This window comes from Lemur catta, chromosome 15, assembly GCF_020740605.2.
Source record: "Lemur catta isolate mLemCat1 chromosome 15, mLemCat1.pri, whole genome shotgun sequence".
NCBI lineage: Eukaryota > Metazoa > Chordata > Mammalia > Primates > Lemuridae > Lemur > Lemur catta.
Genome location: NC_059142.1, coordinates 40,611,718 through 40,634,585, shown reverse-complemented (window position 1 = coordinate 40,634,585; position 22,868 = coordinate 40,611,718). Strand labels below are relative to the sequence as shown.

The window sequence follows — 22,868 nt, the reverse complement described above, 5'->3', positions numbered from 1 at the left end:
CTTTCCCAATGGTGCCTGGAAGTCACATATGAAAACCTATAATCATAATGCCATATAAAAAGTGGAGTGGTGATTACATATGACTTGTTATGGGGGAATGAGGAGGAGAAACATGAAAGTTCTCTGAAAACAACACAAGTATGAGGGAGCAGGATTTTTATTCCTATTACAATGATTGTGCCAATACCTCCAACACTAGGAAGTTTGTGCTTCTTGCAGGGCAGGGAAATAGTTCTGAACTTTGCTCAGGTTAAGTAATGCCAAGACTGGCCCTTTGCTTCCTTTTGCACTAGAGAAAGGTCAACCTGTTTCTTATACATGACGCTCCGAAATTTCTATATTGTGGGGTGGGTTAGGGATGGCAGTTAGTGGTGGTCGGGCTTGCAAAAGCATCTGCATAGTACTTTACATAATGTTAAGAAAACTTTTGTATATTAGATGGACATTATATATCGGATGAGAAGGGATTTAGGGAGCCCAAAGCCCCTCTGCCAAGTCTCCCTTTGTCACTATCCCTGCTCCTCATTCTTGCCTTTTCTGCCTGGCTTTCTGGGGGACAGGGTAAGGAGGGAGATGGGAAAGTGTCTTTGAGTTCCAAGGGTGGTGGGTGGTCATGGGGAACTACCATTTATTAAAGATCTACTACATGTCATGCATGTATACATGTGATTTCATTTAAACTTCCTAACTATTCTATGAGGTAGGTATTATTATTTAATACAGTATAGCAGTATACAGTACCATCTTTGGAAACAGGCAGACTATGTCCTTGACAGTGGTGTGATCCTGGACAAGTTTAGCCTAAGACTTAGTTTCTTCATCTGTAAAATGAGGATATTGATTCTTACCTCAAAGGGCTATTAGATCCTCAATAAGTGATAACATAGATGCCAATGAAGAAAAAAGATCAGGTAATTTTTTCAGGGTCACATAATTTAGTAAGTGGCAGACCTGGGATTCTGATTCTGGTTTATCTAACTCTGTAGCTAATGTTCTTTCCACTGCCAGTTTGTAGTTAGTTATGATCATCTTGAGCGAGTTTCGTTAAGTCCTCTGGGGCTCTGATTCCTCATATTTAAACGGGGACAATATGTTGTTATTTTATAGAGTTGATTCATTAAAACCTCTTGTGTTTAAGGTGTGCAAATAATGAAGACTGCTCCCTCCTCTTTCCCCTTTTCATTCCACGTAGGCCATTTATCCTTAACTTCTAAAGTGGACCCTACAACCACTTATCCAAGTAGACTCAGCTGCACAGAAATTCTTATTCAGATTCCCTTTTATTTTCTCTTCCTTCTTCGTCCGCCTAGGCTCCCGCCCCACCCAGCGCCAGGCCACGCCCCGGCGTGTGACGCCAGCACGTCCCGTGCGTCGCGTCGCGGCGCTCACTGGGGGCCCGGCTTTCGCCCGCTGCTGCCGCCGCCGCCGCCGGCCGCGGCTGCTCTCCCAAGATGGCGGCTCCTCCGGGCGAGTACTTCAGCGTTGGGAGCCAGGTGTCGTGCCGGACGTGCCAGGAGCAGCGGCTGCAGGGCGAGGTGGTAGCCTTCGACTACCAGTCCAAAATGCTGGCTTTAAGTATCCTTCCCTACGTGGAGCCCGAGGCCGCGCCGGCGTGTAGGTGCGGTGGTGGGGGGGTGGGGGACGACGGCGGCGGCTGGGGCCCTCTCCGGGCCTAGGGGCGACCGGCTACCGCGGCGCCCGGGGCGCATGCGCACGGCCCTGAGCTCCCCTCCCCCTCCCGCGGGCCCTTCGGTCAGCTTTGGGGACCCTGTCTCTTACCCCTTGCCGGAGCTGGACCCCTACTGATGGTCGGTGGGTGGAGGGGGGCTTGACACGCGGATGGCTTTTCGTGGGGAACGCTATAACTGGAGCCACAGTGATTAGAGGAGGGGGTGATAGTGGGAGGGGGCTGGTGGATTGGAGCCCGGATGGAAAGGGGGCGAATAAAATCTTATGGGGAGGGGGTGTGTAGGGTAAGGAACTGCTAATAGGGCAAGGGTGTGGAATTTAGGAGGGGGTGCCTAGTGATAGGATTTGACCCAAGAAAGGGCGGTGGGATGGTGACCAAATGGGCCTTGCCTGTTTTAGGGGAGAGTAACTGCAGGGCAGAGTTTGTATGTGAACTGGGGATAGTGGCTTTTTTTTTTTGCTGATGTGTGTATGTGTGGTGCTGTATATGAGGAGGGGGCTGATTGTTAGGGTCCTCGGTTATTTGGAGATTGCTCTTTGGGGGATGTTTACATTAGAAACCTGGTCCAGAGAGGGCTTGCCACGTTTTTCAGGGGCTTATGTAGGGATGTGTGGGTTACAGGTGAAAGAGTAAGTTCTTGTTTTCTCTTGCTCAGTCCAGCACATGGAGTTCTGACTTTTCCGTAGTTGTGGCCTCCCTTTTGAAAGTAGCAGTGTTAAATTGAATGGAAGCGGTGGCCTGCTTCTTTGGGGGTGGCAGTGATTTCTAAATTACTCCAGGAAACTCAGTCTTGGAAATAAAACACTTCCTTGGTGGAATAAATGTGTCACTGCTTCCCCTTTTATTTGAGCTACAGGTGGGTTTATTTGGATTTTGGGGGAGAAGTAATCCTTTTTGGGATCTTTCAAAACCAAATTTCCTACTTAGTCTGCTACCTTTGAGTGTCAGGTATTTCATGTAACCAATAGTGGTAGATTTGTAGTTTAGGAAGATGTTCTCTGAAACTAATTATACAAGGATGTTGCCTTTTTAAAAAAATAATAGGTTACACCTGGAGCAAATAACCCTTTACATTAGTGGTTTAGGTGGAAGGGTCTCGGAAGTAGGGATTACTCTGCTTTTAATTGGCATGCAGCAAGCTCTTAGTAAATGGTTGGAGAATGAGTGAGTGAATGAATGAATGAATTAACTAGTTGGGTCACCTTGGGTGAGTTTTTTCCAGTGCTGTAGTTTTCTCTTCTGCAAAGTGGGAAATCTCAAATCTGAAAAAGTAAAAGAGAGCACTGTACAGGTATAGAGAGAATTATACCAAGAACAGAAATTACTAGCTCTCTTCTATGTGGTTCATAGGTTCAAGACAAACAATATGCATAAGGTATTAAAACTGCCATATGCTTCTCCACAAAACCAGTAGAGCAAAGGTGGCAGAAACCCTTTTGAGGCTTCCAATTTTGGGTAGTGTTTGGGTGGTTCTTGTGAGACCCTCTTGCTCCTGGCATACCTTTTACACAAGCCTCGTGTGAATCGTGTTCGCAGTGCCCCTTTTATGATGTCAGTGCCTCTGCTTGCCCTATTTTCCTTAACTTTATTTTCTCACCAGAATGTCCCTCTTCCAGTGGAAAGCCCAATCACGCAGACATCTTGCTCATAAACTTACAGTATGTTTCAGAAGTGGAAATAATTAATGACCGAACAGAAACCCCTCCTCCCCTAGCATCACTCAATGTTAGTAAGGTAAGGACTCAAGGGCAGGTCTGGCTCTCTGAAATTGTGGGAACGATGAGTCTCATTGACTCTTAGAGATACATACATTGTTGTCTATTTTCCATGTATGTGTTGACTTACAATTGCTTGTTCTGATGTCTTTCTAAAAAATACGTTTAGTTTTTGTCTTTATTCCTCAATATCCTAAGTAGATCTTAAATATCTTAATGCCCAAATAGTTGAGATCTTGCTTTTGTCCTTTGTGAAAGAGGGCTTTTTCCCTTTTTTTTCAACTCCTAGTTTTAAACTTGGAGTCCATGCATGAACTTCTGGTGGTGGTGGGTTTGGGTGGTGGTGGTGCCTGTGAACCTCCTGAAATTGCGTATTTGTGAATGTATGTGCACATGAATATACGTGTTTCCTGGGTGAAGATCTGGAGTGTTTTTCAGATTCTCAGAGGGATTCATGACCTGTAAAAGTTTGAAAGCCACTGCCTTAGAGTTTCATTTTATGTTTGAATAAACATATCTTTATGTTTAATAAATATATGTCTTTATGTTTGAATTTTGAGATCTAACACAATTAGATGTTTAGGATATTTTAATCTTATATTACTTTTTTTTCTAACCACTAGATGAGCCGGGAGGATATTTTAATTTTGCATGTACCAGTTGATCTCTGGGAACCCCGTAGTCACTTTTGTTTTTTGAGACAGGGTGTCACGCTGTTGCCAAGGCTAGAGTGCAGTGGCGTCATAATAGCTCACTGCAACCTCAAACTCCTGGGCTCAAGTGATCCTCCTGCCTCACTTAGACTTCCACTTAGGTGGGACTACAGGCACATGCCACCATGCCTAACTAATTTTTTCCATTTTTTGTAGACAGGGTCTCACTATTGCCTAAGCTGGTCTTGAACTCCTTGCCTCAAGTGATCTTCCTGCCTTGTCCTCCCAAAGTGCTAGGATTACATGTGTTACCACCTTGTTGGGCCCCAAGTCACTGAACTCTTCCATTCAATTAGCCAAAGTTCATGTTGATCAGTAATAATAATGCCTGAAACTCTGTCATCATAGCCTGTGCTGTCCCCTGTACTTGGAACACTTTTCTTTTCAGAATGACTGGACCCTTATCCATCGGGACTTGGTTAAATGGCATCTGTTCCAAGAAGTCATCTTTGATCACCCAGGCAAAAGCAATTTGCCCCATTATTCTCTCTCATAGTACTTTGTCCTTCACAGCTAAGGTGACCATATTGTTGACAGTCCAACCTGGGCCATTTTTGAGGGTAAAGGGAAGTGCTTTTATTTTACACTGGAACAGGTAGTATACATCAGTGTATCGTGTGCAAATTGGGATGTAAGATTACCTTATTCATAGCTTTTTTGTAATTATAATCATATATTGTTTGTTTACTTGTCTGATGTCTGTCTCACCAAACTTTATTCTGTGAGGATGGGAACCATACCTGTTTTGTACACTATTGACTATATAGAACTTGGTACAGAGTAGGTGTTTAATAAATTTTGTTGGATGAATAAGTTATGCCTTCAATTTTAGTAGCAGCTGTTTTTCCTTAAGTTTCTTGAATTAGTGTGGAAGTTTTTTCCTCTGGAGGAAGCTTATAATAATGTATATACTCTCTTGTTTCTCTTGGGAATGTGGTGTATTTGCTACACTTCAGCAAAGCAAGGAAACTTAGGCAGTTGAAACCATAGAGGGTGACTGAGGCTAGTGAATGTAGTTACCTCAGATCTGGAGCTCCCTTCTTGTCAGATTCCGGAGAAATGCCACATGTTTTTTAGTGATGGTCAAGGACAGGTCGAGAAGGGTCTTGGGTTTCATATTGAAGGCTGTTTTTGTATGCAAGATGTCCCATCTTGGAATCCTATAGACTTTTTTAAACTCTGGCTTGATCAGATACCTCCTATTGGAGTATAAGAGCTGTTTGGGTGGTCTTTTATTAGCTCATGAAATTTTATTTGTTTGTTTATAAATAAATGAATAAATAAAAGACAGGGTCTTGCTCTATTGCCTAGTCTGGAGTACAGTGATATGATCATAGCTCACTGTAGCCTCCAGCTCCTGGGCTCAAGTGATCCTCCTGTCTCAGCCTCCCAAAGTGCTGGGATTACAGACATGAGCCACTATGTCCGGCCTATTACCTCATGAAATTTTAAAAGATTTGAATGAAATAATTTATCCCTGGTATGTTAAAAAAGCAAAATAGGTTCTGAATTCTCCTTTGGTGTTTATAGGGTATGAGAATTGTGTCACTGGACCTTTGGTGAGTAGTAAAGATTATCTGAAAGAGGGATGATTTTCTCAAAATTAAAGGAAACCAGTTTCTGCCCTTGTGATCCAACAAGTGCCACCATTTAGAGGGACTGGAGTGTGGTGGGTGGGACTGTTTAGTAGGAACTAAGAAGTAGTTCTTTTCTTATATTTGACCTCAAATATAAATAGCTCTTGGTTATTTAGTTTGTGGATTATCTTTGCCTATAGGATTTTGTTTTCTGCTAGTCAGTTTTAGTTGTTTACTAGCATTGTTGTAAACTAACTGTTTACCCACTCTTTAAGAAAGCAGCAGGAAGTAATTGGGGAATACCAGAAATCTTTACTTTTCTTATTCAGTGACCTGCTTGCCAAGTCTTGAGAAAGGTTTACTGAGAAGAGGAGTCAGAAACTAAAAACTAAAATTAGGTTGGAGGGTTCTCTTTGGATTTTATTTATTCATTCTTCCATTTGCAGAGATGTTTATGAGTAAGCTGTATCAGTTTTCCCTTGAAATCAACCTTTTAGGATGCTTTATGATTCTTCCTCGGAGATTCACTTAGAATTAGAGCCTGCTGAACAGAAGACGGCTAATCTGGGCAGCTGTTAATATGTTGCTTGAGTGACATGAAAAGTTCATCTCATTTTTAAGAACATGGATCTGGGGTTTTCTTAAAATGGAGGATTGTTAAGCATGTGGAAAGGAACTAAATGTCTGGAAGAAAACTGTTGAAGTGTGTAGTGCTTCAGATGCTTCGGTCCGGGGGAGTACTACTTGTGTACTGTAACTTCAGTGGAAGATACCATCATGTGTTGGCGCATCTTGCGCACATATTAAGTGCTCTACTTAATTGAATTGTTGATACAAACTGGATATTTGTTTACCCCAACCCAGCAGGAAATGGATGAGAAGGCCTTTTAAAGGAAATACCTAATAACAAGCAGTTCAACTTGAGAAGGTATGAGCTAGCAACTTCTTGGAAATTGGCCTGTTTTGCTTTCGACTGGCAGTTTTGCTGCAGGCGAAGAAGTCTTATGTCTATCCCCAGCAGGATGTACGAGGAAGAGGGCAGAGGACTTTGGGAGAGGACAATGGGGTTGCAGAAGGGGAAAGTCTTGAATATCATTTTATCTTCTTCATAGTACCATTGTATCCTGTTAAAGTGTTTGATAAGACAGAAGTATTCCAATAAAGTACAAGAGCATACCAAAGCCAATCATAAATGAGGTTCAGGTTATTCACCATTGTGGCTCATTCTTTGTTTATTCTTTCATAGAGGAAGGCTTAAATACTACTTGAGGAAGAGAGCCCTAGGACCCTTATGGTAGAGTAAAGTAGGGTGTTTTTAACAAGTTTCTTTGAATTGACTCAGCATCTTATACTCTGGGGATAAAGATTGCCCATGGGTTGTAGTCCTCTCAGGAGATGATTTGGGACATGTCAGCATTTACCAGGGCTGCTTTTATGTAGCATTTATCAAACATTTACTGAAAATCTATTTTGTGCAAGGCATTGTGGTAAACTCTACTGGGGATCATACCTGACATTTTTCTAGTGCTTTATAAAGCGCTTTGACACATCTCATTTCATCCTCCATCCGCTTTGTGTGATCTTCAGAATTTTTTTTTTTCTTTTAGTTTAATGGATGAGAAACCAGGTTTATCAGTGTAAGTAACTTGTTCCAGATTATATGGCTAGTAGCATGGGAACCAATGTTCTTATGTGCCATGCCCTGAACTAGCAATAGGTAGATATCACATTTAATCCTAACTACAATTCTTACAGTGTGGGTACAGTGCCATCTCACAGAAGAGTAAACTGAGGCTCAGAGAGGATGAGTGATGAGCTTAAAGCTCTGCAGCTAGTAAGTGATAGAACTGGGATTTGAACTTAGGTCTTATGTTTTGACAGCAAGTCACATGTTTTTCCTACTTTTGCATGCTTAGCCCAAGGAACTCGTAGAGTAGTTTGGGGAAATGAAGGGAGTACCCACATATCTATAATACTAAGTAATGTTTCTAAGTAAAGAGAAAGACCGGTGTTGTGTGGTCAAGGGCAGGGTAGTCTAGTAGAAAGAACCTAGGACTGAACTAAGCAGATCAGTCTCTAAAGTCACTTCTCTGCCTCTTAACCTTACTAAGCATCATTTTCCTTGCTGTAAAAATGGGCTAATGTTAGGACCTATCTCATAAAGTTGTTATGAGATTTAGGTCAAGTTGATTAGAGTAGGCAGATGTTAGTTTATTTCTCCCAAATTTTTTATGCGTAGCCAGCTGATGCTCCTTGATAAGGACAGGAGGGAGGGCAGTGTGACATAGGGAAGGCATCTGAGAACACTGATGGTATTGTAGTAGGTCCTCACTTAACTTTGTTGGTAGGTTCTCAGAAACTTCAACTTTAAGCAAAATGATAGATGATGAAACTAGTTTTACTGCAAGCTAATTGATGTAAATAAGTTCCTACAGCACATTTCTGGTCAGAAAAACATCACCAAACTTCTAAATAAAGACCCAGATATTACATATTCTAATATTAAATATTGAATTAAATGTGAGCTATACATGCATTTAAGGAAGATTAATAAAGCAAGATAATTATTTACCCAATTTTTGTTGAACCATTGAGTGACAGCAGTTGTAGTGGTGGGTTAAACCAAGGCATAAATATTTACAAAGTGAAAATTGTAAGGAGCACCTCCTTCCACCATGTAATTCAAAAATAATAAATATGGCAGGCTTGCTGAGTGCTTTTATACCATGTCATTTATCATTGTGTATTTATATGATTATCATACACTTTATTCATTTTTGAGACTGGGTCTTATTCTGTCACCCTGGTTGGAGTGCAGTGGCATGATCATGGCACACTGCAGCCTCGAACTCCTGTGCTTAAGTGGTCCTCCAGCCTCAGACTCCTGAGTAGCTGGGACAACAAGTGTGGAGTCACTGCACCTGGCTTTTTTTTTTTTTTAGACAGAGTCTCACTCTGTTGCCCGGGCTAGAGTGCCGTGGCGTCGGCCTAGCTCACAGCAGCCTGGGCTCAAGCGATCCTACTGCCTCAGCCTCCCGAGTAGCTGGGACTACAGGCATGCACCACCATGCCTGGCTAATTTTTTCTATATATATTTTTACTTGTCCAGCCAATTTCTATCTGTTTTTAGTACAGGCGGGGTCTCGCTCTTGGCTCAGGCTGGTCTCGAACTCCTGACCTCGAGCGATCCTCCCACCTCGGCCTCCCAGGGTTCTAGGATTACAGGCGTGAGCCACCGCACCCGGCCTGCCTGGCTTATTTTTAAATTTTTTCTAGAGAGAGGGTCTCACACTCCTGGCCTCAAGTGATCCTTGTGCCTTAGCCTCCCAGAGTGGTGGGATTACAAGCATGAGTCACACCGTACCTGGCTGATTATCATAGACTTGACAAATAATAATTTATATTCATTCATTGATTTATCAACCACTTATTCCACTTCAGGGTTGAGGGTGGCCAGAGCCTATGCTGGTAGCTCAGGGCACAAGGTGGGAACCAACACAGGACGCCATTCCATCACAGGGCGCGCTCATGCACACCCCCACAGTCCCTGAGACTGGGACAATTTAGACATGCCAGTTTACCCAATGTGCACATCTTTGGGATGTGGGAGGAAATTGGAGCGCCTGGAGAAAACCCATGCAGACATGGAGAGAAAGTTCAAACTCCACACGGACAGTGGCCCAGCCAGGAATTGATTCTTTTCCCTCATCAATGTTATAACAAAATGATGTTGAACAAAATGACATTATTCAAGGATCTGCTGTGCTTTGTCAGTCCTCCCCAGCATTGGATCTGACATTCAATCAGAGTTTGGAACTTGCCAGCCCAAGATTGGGGAAAGTCAAAACTGTACTGAATACCATTAACATGTAATATCTTATAATTGAAAGATGTTTTTAAGAGACCTCTTGTTAGTGAGCAGAATTAACATGAATTTCCAGGGTGGTTATAGGGTGACAGTTAATTGAGCACTCGCCTGTGTACTGAAGGTTAGAATGAGCAGTCATAGAACCTAGGAGGCTGTGCTTTCCACCTCTGAGATTCTTAGGAAGGAACTTGTTGACACATCCAAGGCCAATGTGTGTATTCCATTTGTTCAGATGAATGCATCCAGTGCATCGAATGAGATGTAGGTCTTATCACTTTGTTGAGTTGGAGGAGATGTTAGAGGAAGGGGCAGTCAGCATGAAAAGAGACAAAGCATGGGAAATTGAAATCCACAGATAATACAGAGTTTAGGCATTCACCTCCCTTACCAGACCACTGACTGATTTGTTAGCCTCTTTGGTCCGTTTATTACCCATTTGACCATTACTGACAAGCAGTGAGTGATAGAATGGAACCAGGAAGAAGAGATTCAAAGAGCTTATCATCAGCCCCTAGTAGTGAAGAAAGAGTTGGCTGCCATGGATAAAATGGTATCTGGGGGTGGAGGGGCTTGGTAAGGCTGAAAAGGTAGAAAAGTCACAAGGTTCACTTTTAAAAGAAACTGATAAGAGTTTACCTTTAGGTATGATGTCACACTGAGGGAAGAATTGACTTCTTTTTTTTGAGACAGGGTCTCACTCTGTTGCCCAGGCTGGAGTGCAGTGATATGATCATAGCTCACTGAAGCCTCCAACTTCTGGGCTCAAGTGATCCTCCTGCCTCAGCCTCTCAAGTAGCTAGAACTATAGGTGCACACCGCTATGCCCAGCTATTTTTATTTTTTGTAGAGATGGGGTCTCACTTTGTTGCACAGGCTGGTCTTGAACTCCTGGGCTCAACTTATCCTCCCGTGTTGGCCTCCCCAAGTGCTGGGATTACAGGTGTGAGTCACCGTGCTCAACCTGACTTTGTTTTTGTTTTTGTTTTGAGTTCTACCAGTTTGAGAGGTAAGATTTAGCATAACTTTATGACTTTCTAGTGATTTGAGGGTTAAACCCAAGTATGAGTAAATTCCTGGGGTAGTTAGTTGATAGCTACTTTGTGGTCTATGTTCGTGAACCTAGCCTGTTAGCAGGACCCTTGACCATATCTTGACCCTGGTGTGTTAAGATATGGAGGGGTATTCCTGTAGTCCCAGCTACTCAGAAGGCTGAGGCAGGAGGATTGCTTGAGCCCAGGAGTTTGAGGCTGCAGTGAGCTATGATCATGCCACTGCATTCCAGCGTGAGCGACAGAGCATAGACCTCATCTCTTAAAAAAGGGAGAGTAAAGAGAGTATTTTAACTGGTTCAGTTTTCTGGCAGAGAACAAGCTTGGGCCAAAAAAAAAAAAAAAAAACCCAAACAAATGGTGCAGTCAAATTCTAGCAGTGGAATTTGAAGACTAGCTTAGGTAAGTACCAGAAATTACGCTGGAGATTGAAGCAAATTGTACAAATCTGAGCTGGAAAATTAAAGGTTGTATACACTGTGCCTAAAGTGTGTTGTGGTGTAGGATACAGGGAGTTTGAAGAATTGCAATCTTTTTACAGTTTACAGGGCTGCTAATGAATCCTGTGACCACACTGTTAGTCACTTAACCTCTGAGAACTGTTTTACAATTAGTTCTGTGAACCTCTAATAGTCATTGTTTCTTCTTTTATCTTCCTTCTAGTGTTGCTTTCCTTCCAGGTGCTGGGAAATGTCAAGATGATTAAGACGCTGCCCTTGCTCTCAGGAATCTGACATTTGTTGGGAGTGGTGAGGGACAATAACACTTAACTCGGTGATACAATATGGTTGAGACCAGTGTTAATGGAGGTATGAGCAAGGTGCTGTGACAGCAGATAGCAGGGGGCAGCAAAACCTTTTCTGTAAAGGGCCAGATAATAAATCTTGTTGGGCTTTGTGGGCCATATGGTCTTTGTCATGACTACTCAACTTTGCCTTTGTAGCAAAGCAGCCATAGACAATATGTAAACAAGTGGGCATAGCTGTGTTCCAGTAAAACGTGACTAAAACAGGTGGTTGGCTGAATTTGGCCCACAGGCTGTAGCTTGCCAACCCTTGCTGTGGAGTAGTGAGCATTTTAGGGAAGTCTTCTCAGATGTGACAATGGAGGAGGAGTTTGAATAAATGGCATTAAAGAAAAGTTACGTGGAATCAAGCTGGTTTGGGAGTGCTCAGTTAGCCCATTTCTGTAATTTAGAAACTTGCTTTTCTGTCACTGAGCTGAACTGGAGGTTGTTCCCTGAAGGGAGGAAAGAGATTATTAAGGGCCAATATTTATTTATTTTTCAGAGCACATATAGCACTTTATTTTTCATTTGACAATAAAAATTTTATATATTTATGGTATATATGATGGTGTTTTGATGTATGTGTACATTGTGGAGTGGCTACATCAAGCTAATATGCATTACCCCAGTGGGCAGGTGAGTAGGCTAAGTCTCAGGAGAGGTTACATGTCTCATACTCAGGTTTGTGTAGCTTGTGAGTGGTAGGAAGGGTTTGAGCTGGAGTCTCTGTTTAGGGGTACAAGGAGGTGGCTCTTCCATTCTGCTTTGCTTTCTCTACTCTCTTCAGAGCTCAGGAAACGACAGTGCGTGGCTCTATCACTGAACAAAATCAGCTCTTTTATTCCACAAGTGGAGCCTCCCATTTTGGGTGATAAAGTTAAAAGCATCTTGCAATTTATTACTCCAGTTATTTTTTGGAAGATAGTCTCTTTAGGATTTATGACCTTCTCTACCAGCTCTTATAGAAGGTGGGTACCTATGTGAGATGTTGGATATATTAATTTACTTCACTATAGTAACCATTTTACTATCAATATGTATCATAACATGTTGTATACCTTAAATATATACAATAAAATTTATCTTTAAAAAGAAAAAGCAACATGAGCTCGGTGGTTAAAGGAAGGTTAGGTTACTGGGTATGGATTTTTCTGAAATGACCCATAAGCCACCTTCTCTGCTAATAATAATAATGTTATTATAAGAGTAATAACAACTAATATTTATACAGTGCTTTGCAGCTCATTTAGTGCTTTTTGTGTCTCCCTTAATCCGCTCGACCATGCTGTGAGATGGCTAATTTGAGACTAATTTGAGCGTGCTTTCTCAGAGATAAGTTGTTGAGGTCAAATTTCAGCTTACATCCCAGCCAGTTTTCTCTGGCAGGGCCACATGGTAGTTTTGACAACAGTACTTGGTTTCAGGGTCTCAGGACTAGGAAATTATTCTGTTGGTGTCCAGGAGGTTTAACTATGAATAGTGTTTTGTGACATAATTACAAATAACTAACAGAAACTATTGTCTTTTTTTTCTGTCATTCAGGCTGGAGTACAGTCTCTTGATCGTAGTTTATGTAGCCTCGAACTGCTGGGCTTAAGTGATCCTCTTGGCTTAGCCTCCTGAGTAGCTGGGATTACAGGCATGAGCCACTGTGCCCAGGCTGACTTTGTTGACATCTAGTTTTTATTTTAAACTAGATTGAAGATAAAACCTTGCCTATAATGTGTATTGACTGGGACTTGAATCTGGTTCTGTATTATGTGGTAGCAATATGATGTTTTTTTTTTACAAGTATCCTGTAGAAACCTGGAGATTGAGGTGATAATGTGGCTCTCTGGATTTGCAGAGTGTTTTTCATCATAACTAAGCACATAACATACTTTAGCGTTCAAGTGCAGGAGTCTACTCTAGTCTTGGAACATCCAAAAATGATAGATCCAGGGCATATCCCTATCCTTGTTGGCCAGAGATGCTTTCTCACACAGGATCTGTTCTCTTTGAAGTATCCTGTGAATTACCCTTAACAAAAGAAACAAATGATGTTCTTGAGGTTTAGGGTGAGACTAGGGCCCTTTTCGGAAGAGATGCCCTTCATTAAAAAGGCAGACAATTATGTTCTGTGCTGGGGACATTATCTGGTGTAAATGCCAGAATGTACTGATTTTAAAAAGGTGATATCTGAGTCTTACAATATTTTCCCTTTTTAAAATATTTTTTTTCTTTTGCATTCAAATTTGTAAGTATTTTCAACAGTAATTTAGAGTTCTTTCTTTTTTTTTTCTTTTTAAACTTTCTTTTTTATGACCATCTTGTCTTTGTCAGGCATAAACCTATTTTGAGTGGAACTGTTTAAGTGTAGTACAGTGGTTAAGAACACACATTCTGGGAATCAGACTGCCTGGGTTCACATCCAGACTTTACCGCTTGTTGCTTGGTAAACTTAGGCAAGTTACTTGATAGCTGTGCCTTAGTTTCTCCATCTATCAAATGAGAGTATGTTTATTACCTGTTGCATAGGATTATTGTAAGGATTAAATGCTTTAATATTTGTAAATTGTATGGCTTGGTGCCTGTGGTAGTAGCATGGTGTAAGCTGTCACTCAGCCAAAAAAGTTGGCTCTTAGCATTTTAGTGTTCACCGCCAGGCATCTCTGGCTCTACCATTATTCCCCTACTCAATTCCATGTGGGTTTTTTGTGTATGTGTGTGTTTTGGTGTTTTGTTTTGTTTTGTTTTTGTTTTTTCTTTTAGCAGCATATCTGAGATTTGAGGGTTTTTTTTGAGATATGGTCTTGCTTTGTCGCCCAGGCTGGAGTGTAGTGGTGATGTCATCATAGTTCATTGCACCCTGGAACTCCTGGGCTCAAGTGATTCTCCTGCCTCAGCCTCCTGAGTAGTTGGGACTATAGGCATGTGCTACCATGCCCTGCTAATTAAAAAAATTTTTTTTTGTAGAGGACAGATCTTACCTTGTTGCCAGGTTGATCTCTAGCTTCTGGGCTCAAGCGATCCTCCTGCCTCAGCCTCCTGAAATGCTGGGATTATAGGCATGAGCCAGTGCAGCCAGCCTGATGCAATGTTTTGATTCATTGTTAGATATTCTAGATAACTTTAAGTTGGGTACTGTATTTTATGAGTTCTTTATCTGAGTTGTAAGGAACAGTATTTTATTAGAAATACTCAGGAGCTTTCAGCTAGGGAGCAGGGAAACTTGGGGATATTGATACTTGGAAGAAATATTTTTGAGAACTTGTTTGTTGCTAGCTAAGAATGAGGGCTTTCTAAGAGCTTGCCCCAGATTTGAAACAGAAGGAGCAAACAAGGGCCTTTAGGATGATAGTTGTTCTTAGCCGCTCTGTTCTGCCATCCCTTGGCCTCCACCAGGTTACAGGCATCACCAGCAGTTCTGGGCAGCAGCTGCAGTGCTTCCTAACCCTTCTGTGAGGGCAGCTGGTTGGAAGACCCAAATACACAGGGAAGACAAACTGACAGTGGCTCATTGGAGTCAGTAGGTCACACACAGCAGGTTCCTCTCTGGAGTCTCTGCTTCCCTTTTTGTATCAGCTGTCTCAGCCTGTTAAATACTTGTAGTAGGAATCCCTCTGGATTTCCCACCGCACCTGTGCCTTCCTGGTCTGGGTATGTGGAAACAAGATGGCCCAGCTGGTGACTAAATAACAAGATGAAGTGCAGATTGCTTGGATTTTGTTGTGGCTTTTTCCTTTTCCCCTCCGTGTCACTGAGAGCAGAAATGGTATGTGCCCTTGTTGTTCATTAAATCATTCACTCAAGGGTTACCCAGCAGCAGGCATGATTAGAAGCCTTTTAATATTGATGTGCTTTGGTATCAAGTTCATGCACTTTTCTCCTTTGCCCACATCAAGGTGCTATGTGTAAAATGGGCACAGGAGGAAGCCCTGGTTAGTATACAAGGAATGACTTTGTTTTCACTGGGAATCGTACAAAGTGAAAGGAAAGGCAGGTAAGTGCAGATTGTCCTGTGCGGTCATTTCAGTTAAGCCACACATTAGTAACAGATTATTTGTAGCTTTGCCTGAACTCAATGTGTTCTTTTTTTCTTTTTTGGAGAACAGGCATAGAAGTGTATTATTAATGTGTACATGGGAAGAACTACAGGGTGATTACCCTGAAGCCAGTGTATTCTTAAACTTGGTATCTTTTATTCTTTGGGATGCTAACCAGTTAGTGCTTCGGTTTTGAGTGGTAGTGAGGCCAGCAGCTATCATATTGGCGTTTAAAATGGGTGTAGTGTGGGTGGTAGTCATTGAATTTTTAAAAATTGCAATCCTGATGACTCTCCCAAGCCTGAAAGACACACCCTGCATCTTCTCTACTGAGGGGAGCTTTTGTTGATTCCCTCTGGTGGTTTGACAGTAACCCATAAACTTACTTAGAATAATTGGACCATTTATAGGTATACAGTCATTTACAAAAATATGTGGGAAAATTTAGATTTGTACAACAGCTAAATTGAGGGTAGAGTGATAATCATTTGCTTTACAAAAGAAGGCTTATGCACATTCTTCATGAGTTTTCATGCCCAAAAAGAGCAAGGTAATCTCCCTCCCCTTCTGATCCCAATTTTTGGAAAGGAAACACTTCTAGATTCTTTTTGTGAGAGCAGTCTGCCCCATGCTTAATTGATGTGATCCTCTGTAGGAGAAATTTACCCTACCTGTACAACTTCCTGGTAAAAGCAGATCCCTGTAGCTGAATATCAGGTTGAAGTATTCTTCAGATTGCCATGAAAATACAGCCTATAAATTGACAGGTGGAGGTTTCAGGGTTTGCAGTGAGTCCAGATCCCTAAAGCATAACTGCAGATTGAGGATATTGGGGCCAAATTGAAGGACATAGTCAGCTTGCACTCATTTCTGCTGACTTTTACAAGCCCCCTTACGTCATCCAGCATTTGGGGTCTGTTTGCGTTAAAGTTAAAATGGAGAATCTGGTCCATTCTCCTTTGCTTTCAGAGCTTTTAGAGACTTCACAGTTGGTATTTTAGGGGGGCAAGGCGGTGTACATTTTGAAATCATTGTTCTATAATCTGTGTCATTGTTACTCAGACTGTCTAACTAATCATTTCTGGCTGAGATTTATATTCATTTTATTCAGCTTGTGGCAAAAATTCAAAAGTGCCTCTTCTCCCAGCGTTTTTTCCCCTCCTCTAGCTTAATTTGTCAGTTCCATTCTTAAACGTTCTGCATAGATGCCTGGTTTTCTGAGCCAGCTCCTCTCTTACTAATTGGGGTGATGTTTTATTTTTAAGCTACTATGTAGGTGACAAGGACATTTTACTCTTTGAGCACTCAGACTATCTAGTCAACACAAGCTTTATAGAAGCAGCTTTGACCCAGCATTGGGAGATGATTTTGGTTTTCAGGGATAAACACTTTTAAAATGGATCGAGACTTCAAAGTGAGATTCTCCTGCCTGCTCATGAGGTTAATGCCTGCCTGACCACTAGCTGCTTCCCAGGAGCTCTGCTACCCTCCAGTTTTTCCTTTTTCTTTAAGGACTTCAGATTTGTTAAGGGGTTGTTTGGAAGGTGAGACATAAGGAAACTCCTCTTTATTACCAGGCTTTTCTTGGTGCCTGAGTAAGTGTTACTTGTTGCTTAAGATACACCGTCAACAGTTGTCTTTCACTAGAAACTGAGTGCTGTCAAGCCATGAGGCTTTCTTGTCACAGTTGGAATTACCGCTGCTCTGAATGCTGTCAGCCCTGGACATTATTTGTAGTGTTGTAGCCTGGTGGGGTCAGGGTGGCAGCCATGCTTAAAAGATTATTTATATGTTGCTGCTGTATTTGCCCATGTCTTGGAGACCATGTGAGAAAGGAGCTCTGGCCTCAGATCACTGCAGAGTTTTGCTTTTCTTCCCTCTCTTGCCTGTGAAGGCTGAAATGACTACACCTATGCAGTAGCCCTTCTGCATTCACATCCCCTCCTCCTTCCTCAGACAATCTTTGAAACTTAAGCAGAGATGAGACTACTCAGCTTCCCCTAAGTGGATTGCAGGCCCCCTTTTTTCTTCTTCATAGTCAAACCTAAGCTTTAGTAAAGTGGTTCATTTTACCAACAAATAATTAGACAGTTTTACTTTTTCTCCTCTATAAAACTGTTTGGTTTATTGTTTGAGAGGTCACTATAAAAGCAGCATATAAATGTTTCAAGATTCCAAGCCTCTAGGTACTTTTGGAACATTGTTGGAGGAATAATCCCTCTTTGTATTTAAGGAGCTGATGTTTGGGGATAGATTGCTCACATGTATGTTTGCGCATGTGCATTTAGTGTGCTGCAGCATCATTATACATGGCTGTTTATATTCGTGGATCTGAAAAATCTCCAAATGATTTGTTTCACTTTTAGGTGCATTATTTGCCTTTCATTTGTTTTAACCACCTTGTCCAGCATGTTATTTTGTCTTATACTCAAACAAATTTCTACTTCTGGAGTCTCTGGCAACCAGCAATGTAGGGTGGGGACCAGAAATGTGCTGGAGGGTCCATATGCATTGAAGGGTAGAGGGTACCTAATGTTGGGTGGAATTTACTAGATTTTAGTACACTACCAGATTTTACTAGATTTTCTTTTGATCAGTTTGTGATTGTTCCACCAGAGGGCAGTGAAGGAACAGACACGAGATAGAATTCTGACCATTCCTTTTCCTAAAGAGCAGGACAGGGTTGCCTTTAGCTCAGGTAAAGGTGAACAATATCGAAGATTAGGTTTACTCGAGTCCCGGCTCCCCATAGATAATGGTGCTGGGAAAATAGAGTCTTTAGAGCTCCAAATTGTGGTCTGTGAAGGTTTGGTATACATTAATTTTTAAGTCTGAGTCTCTAGTACAGTGGCTGATAAAAATTCTTAATTTTCTCCTTGAAATAGAAATGGATGCATTACCTTTTATCTCTGATCGTTACTTCCCATCACATCACATAACCCCCCAGTCACACTCTATAATGTTGCCCTGCTTTATTTTCTTCCTGGCACTTACCACGGTCAGAAATTATCTTGTTGATGCCTTTGCTTACTTGTATATAGTCTGTTTCCTCCACCCCTCTTCAGGCTGTATCTCTAGCATAGTGAGTGTCTGGCATGTGGGAGGCACTCAGTAAGTTTTGGAAGGAAGGAATGTTTGCTAGAAATAGCAATAACTGTTCAGGTATGTTGTGGATTTTTTTGGTTTGTTTCACTTTTCATCTCTGAGAAAATGGAATCTTTCCTCCAAACCAGTCTTTCCTGGCCTGCTTTCCTCAGCTTAGGTCCTGACTGCTGGGAAGAATGAAGATGAATGCTTTTCTGAGTCTCTTTCCTCTCTCCCACCCTAGCTTGCCAGCAAAGCACGGACAGAGAAAGAGGAGAAGCTGAGCCAGGCCTATGCAATCAGCGCTGGTGTCTCCCTAGAGGGCCAGCAGCTCTTCCAGACCATTCACAAGACGTGAGTTGGGGGAGCAAAAGGTCCCTGGCAGAGGGTGATGCTATTTGGCTATGCTGTCTGGTGGCAGACTTTTGGGTGGTGGTCTTCCTAAAAGTCTCCTAGGGAAGTGGGTACTGTGTTGGCGGTACACCAGCCTCCAGAGCTGTGGGTGCATGTTGCCACCTTTCCACACAGAAGAATAGTATAATCATGGATAAGTCGTCTTCTCTGGGCTTCAGTTTCTTGTCTGTACTACTTAGTTTTGGATTACGTTATCCCTAAGAGTCCCTTCCAGACCTAGTAGCCCATAATTTAGAACAAGTGATGTCTTTCTCTTCTATTATTTTGTTACTCTTGTACATTTCTCTAAAAGCTGATACAGTTTTAGTAAGGGAAACTTAGATCTATATTACTTTTCCCAATTGTAGATTGAGATGAACGCAGGGAGTTAGGGAGAGCAGAAGGCCACTTCTTACCACCTCTTAAAAGGCATTTTGTCACAGCAGAAGTCATTTGACTCTCCACTAGCTTCCCTAGCTGCTGAAAAACTGGAACATTTGACACCCCTTGTCCCCCCCCGCTGCCTTCTGTTACCCTATTTAACCAGGGTCTGGTGCACAGATGGCAGCTGGCATCAGAGCTGTTTGAGGCCATGGTGTGACTATCTGAACATTTACAGGTATGCAAAGGAATCTCTTAGTAGCATCAGCTGCCCCGGGGTTCCCCAAGTGTGAACTGGAATGCGTTTCCCAGTCTGGCAAGTGCCCAGCTGTCTGATAGTTTAGAGGGGCCAGTTTGAGGAACGGCTCCCATTATAGGTGATAGAGGGCAGAGTACAGATCACAATAAGATGTGTAGTTTGTTTTCTTGGCTTTGTAAAGGTGGTATTTCTCCCTAGGCCAAGGGTTGGCAAACTGCTCCAGTGGGCACATCTTCTCATTTGTTTATGTATTGTCTGTGGCTGCTTTTGCACTCCTGTGGCAGAGTTCAGTAGTTGTGACACAGACCATATAGCCTGCAATGCCTAAAATATTTACTAAGTGACCCTTGATAGAAAAAGTTTGCCAGCTTCTGCTCCGGGCTGTTATCTAAGTTGAATCTAGTGGCCTGAGCCTAGTTGTCTATTTGTAACTGAATTTAGTTTGCACTTCTGGAGCTATTGTCAAATTTTTTGTGGTTCTCCAGGTCCCCTGATGTAACAGTTCTGGGCTCTTTTCAGAATAATGTGCATGAGTTTCATTGCTTTCCTAGCCATTGGTGCCCAGGCAATGTTTCTTGGCTACTCCTCTCTATGGGCTGCTGGCATCTAGTTGTTGGCTGAGTGGTGAGCTGGGAACTTGGGGCCAGTCTTCTGGAGTAATTTATTCAATAGGCAAGAGGTGCAAGGTGCCCCTAAGAGGTAACATTTCACCTGTTCTCTTTTCCTTCCAGCATTAAAGACTGTAAATGGCAAGAAAAAAACATCGTAGTCATGGAAGAAGTTGTTATTACACCCCCATATCAAGTGGAAAACTGTAAAGGCAAAGAGGGGAGTGCACTGAGCCATGTACGCAAAATAGTAAGTAAAGGAACTGGGAAACTGTAGGGGAGAGAGGGTTCTTCAGCCTTCACCCTCCTCCAGCATCAGAGCAGGACATTGTGCTACGTTCCCTGCCGCCTCTAGCAGCCCTGCCTGGCCTCCCTGCCTTCCCTGTTCCCTGCACTGGGGCTCTGCAGCTGTGGCTTGGACACTCCCGTGGGGATGGATCCAATGGGCCATGTGGAATAAAGTGAGTGGTTGATCCTGTGTCCTTTGCCGCGTGGCTTTTTGGAATTAGCCAGACCATTCTGTGGTTTTGGGCCCCAACAATTCCTCTCATCCCAGGCTGGGTTCTTCTCAGCTGCAGGTGCCCTTCTAGGAAGGACTGGTTGGTATAAACCAGTTGCTATTGGTGTCTCTTATGTCACCTGACTTACTAGATTGAGTTACAGCATTTGTAGAAACAAACTTGAAAAAAAACCACTTCTATCCTTTTTTTTTTTTTTCCTTTGAGGGATATTGAGAGACCAACATTGTAGATGTGAAAAGTATAAGACTAATTCCCCACCAGCTGTGCATTCTGTACTTGTGTAAAGAAGGGAGGAGTAATTTGGGTCATTTTAATCTCCCCTCATTTTATATTTTAGTTTGTAGATTCAATTTCTAACCAGTCTTAGTGGAAGCTGCAGAAAATGTGGCTGAAACAAGAGGGCCTCGCCTGCCTGTGGTTGGGAAGGGCGAGGGGATCTGAATAGGGGGACAGGGCTGTTGAAGCCTAGACTGGATTGTTTGGGAAACCTTGCCTGCCTGTCTCTGTTTCTGACCTTGGTCGCCTGATCTCTTCCAGGTTGAAAAACATTTTAGAGACGTGGAAAGCCAAAAGATACTGCAACGTTCACAAGCCCAGCAACCACAGAAGGAGGCTGCCCTGTCATCCTGAGTCCATACACATGGAGGACTCTTCCAGCATCCAGCCAAGGAGGCGGTGGTGGTGGCTTCAGCGGAGGCAGGCCGGGGGAGGGAAGGGATCCTATATGTCCTGTTGGCTCTTGTTAACAAAGGGTCAGCATTTCCAAATCTTAGACTTGAACAAACAAACACCCAACAAAAAAGAACAAGAGAATAATTTAAAAGTTGAATCATTACTTGACTAACAGACTTCGGTCCACCATGTCCTTTTCACAGCCCCCTTCTGAAACAGTCACCTTGTTAATTTTATTTTTGAAAATTTCTTTCCCGCTCTGCCCTTTTACTTCTGACTTTCCTTTCCTAGTCTGTTCCTGCCGTTCTGTTTTTATAAGTGGCTACACTTGCCTTCCGAGTGATTGAAAGAAACTTTTACATCTTTTCTTCCAAAATAAAAGTAACAAGCTGACTGTGATTCTTCAGTTGAGACCAGAGCAGCAGACAGAGGTCTCACTTTAATTTTTTCTTTTGTTTTTCTTTTCTTTTTTTTTTTCTTTTTTTGCACAGGGCATGGCTTGAATTAGTTTTATTTTTCTTAACTTTAAATATATATATGAAAATATATATTAAAATGTTCTCTAAATATTTTCTGCTTCTTGCAGGTCTCTTTTTACTAGATCATGGCCACTCTTCCCACCTCATCCCTCTGAAAATAAAAATGTATTGCCCTCCCCACCACCCGTAGCCAGGCAACTAACTTGAGTTCACAGCACGAATCTCCTGCAGCACTTCATAGAGCCAGTGTATGCAGATGGGATTGGCCTTTGAGGGTTCCTGATGGCTTTTTAGTCTTTTATGTGTATCAGTCTCACATTTGGCCCAAACCTCAGGATTCTCCCTCTGCCTTTTGTCTTAACTTCACGGTACTAGAAGAACCTCTTTACCATTCTCTCCAAATGGGAGAGTCAGCTGCCCTTTCTCCTGTGCCTCTGCAGGAAGGGCTCTTTTGCATGGCACATCTCAGCTCCTCCTCCTTGAGGGATGGCTTTCTTTTATAAGAAACCTGGAGTCCATCTACCCTGACTTCTCTTGAAATCCGTATCCAGAGCCACTAGCCCAGGAAAAAGCTTGGGTGACCTACAGTTTCTCTTCCTCTGCCATCTTCCTGCTGTTATGCCCCACCTCTACCCCCCTTTAATTTTACAAGCTTATGACAGTTTGTATTTGCTCAGCCAATGGGCAGAAAACCTAGAAAATTTCTGGACTTTAGCCCACCAGTTTGTCTGGTTTGACTAACCTGCTGAGAGCTCAAACTGACATCCATTGCCCCTGTGCCTTCAGGCGGACTCATGGGGCAGAGTATGCCACCATCTGATTATCAGGCACTGAGTGGGATATGGGTGATGCTCGTATGACTGGCTGGAGCTTTGGGGGTGTGGTGGGGGTTAACTATTTTTTTGGCCATGATCTCCTTCCCCTTCCTTTTTTTTTTAATTAAATAAATGGATCAAAATTAAATAATTCAAGCCCTGCCTTCAAAATGAAATTTTTTTTTAGTATTGTTTAGCAAAAACAATAAAACCCAAATTTTTTTAACCATCA

At 42.4% G+C, this 22,868-nt stretch overlaps 1 protein-coding gene across 1 annotated transcript; it reads left to right on the top strand.

The window, feature by feature from the left end:
• Positions 1-1,310: 1,310 nt before the first annotated feature.
• LSM12 (LSM12 homolog) lies at positions 1,311-22,868 on the top strand. Its single transcript, XM_045526693.1, has 5 exons — positions 1,311-1,575; positions 3,291-3,424; positions 18,753-18,862; positions 20,273-20,399; positions 21,208-22,868. The coding sequence occupies exons 1-5, from the start codon at positions 1,452-1,454 to the stop codon at positions 21,298-21,300; spliced, it is 588 nt and encodes a 195-aa protein (XP_045382649.1). The 5' UTR covers positions 1,311-1,451; the 3' UTR covers positions 21,301-22,868.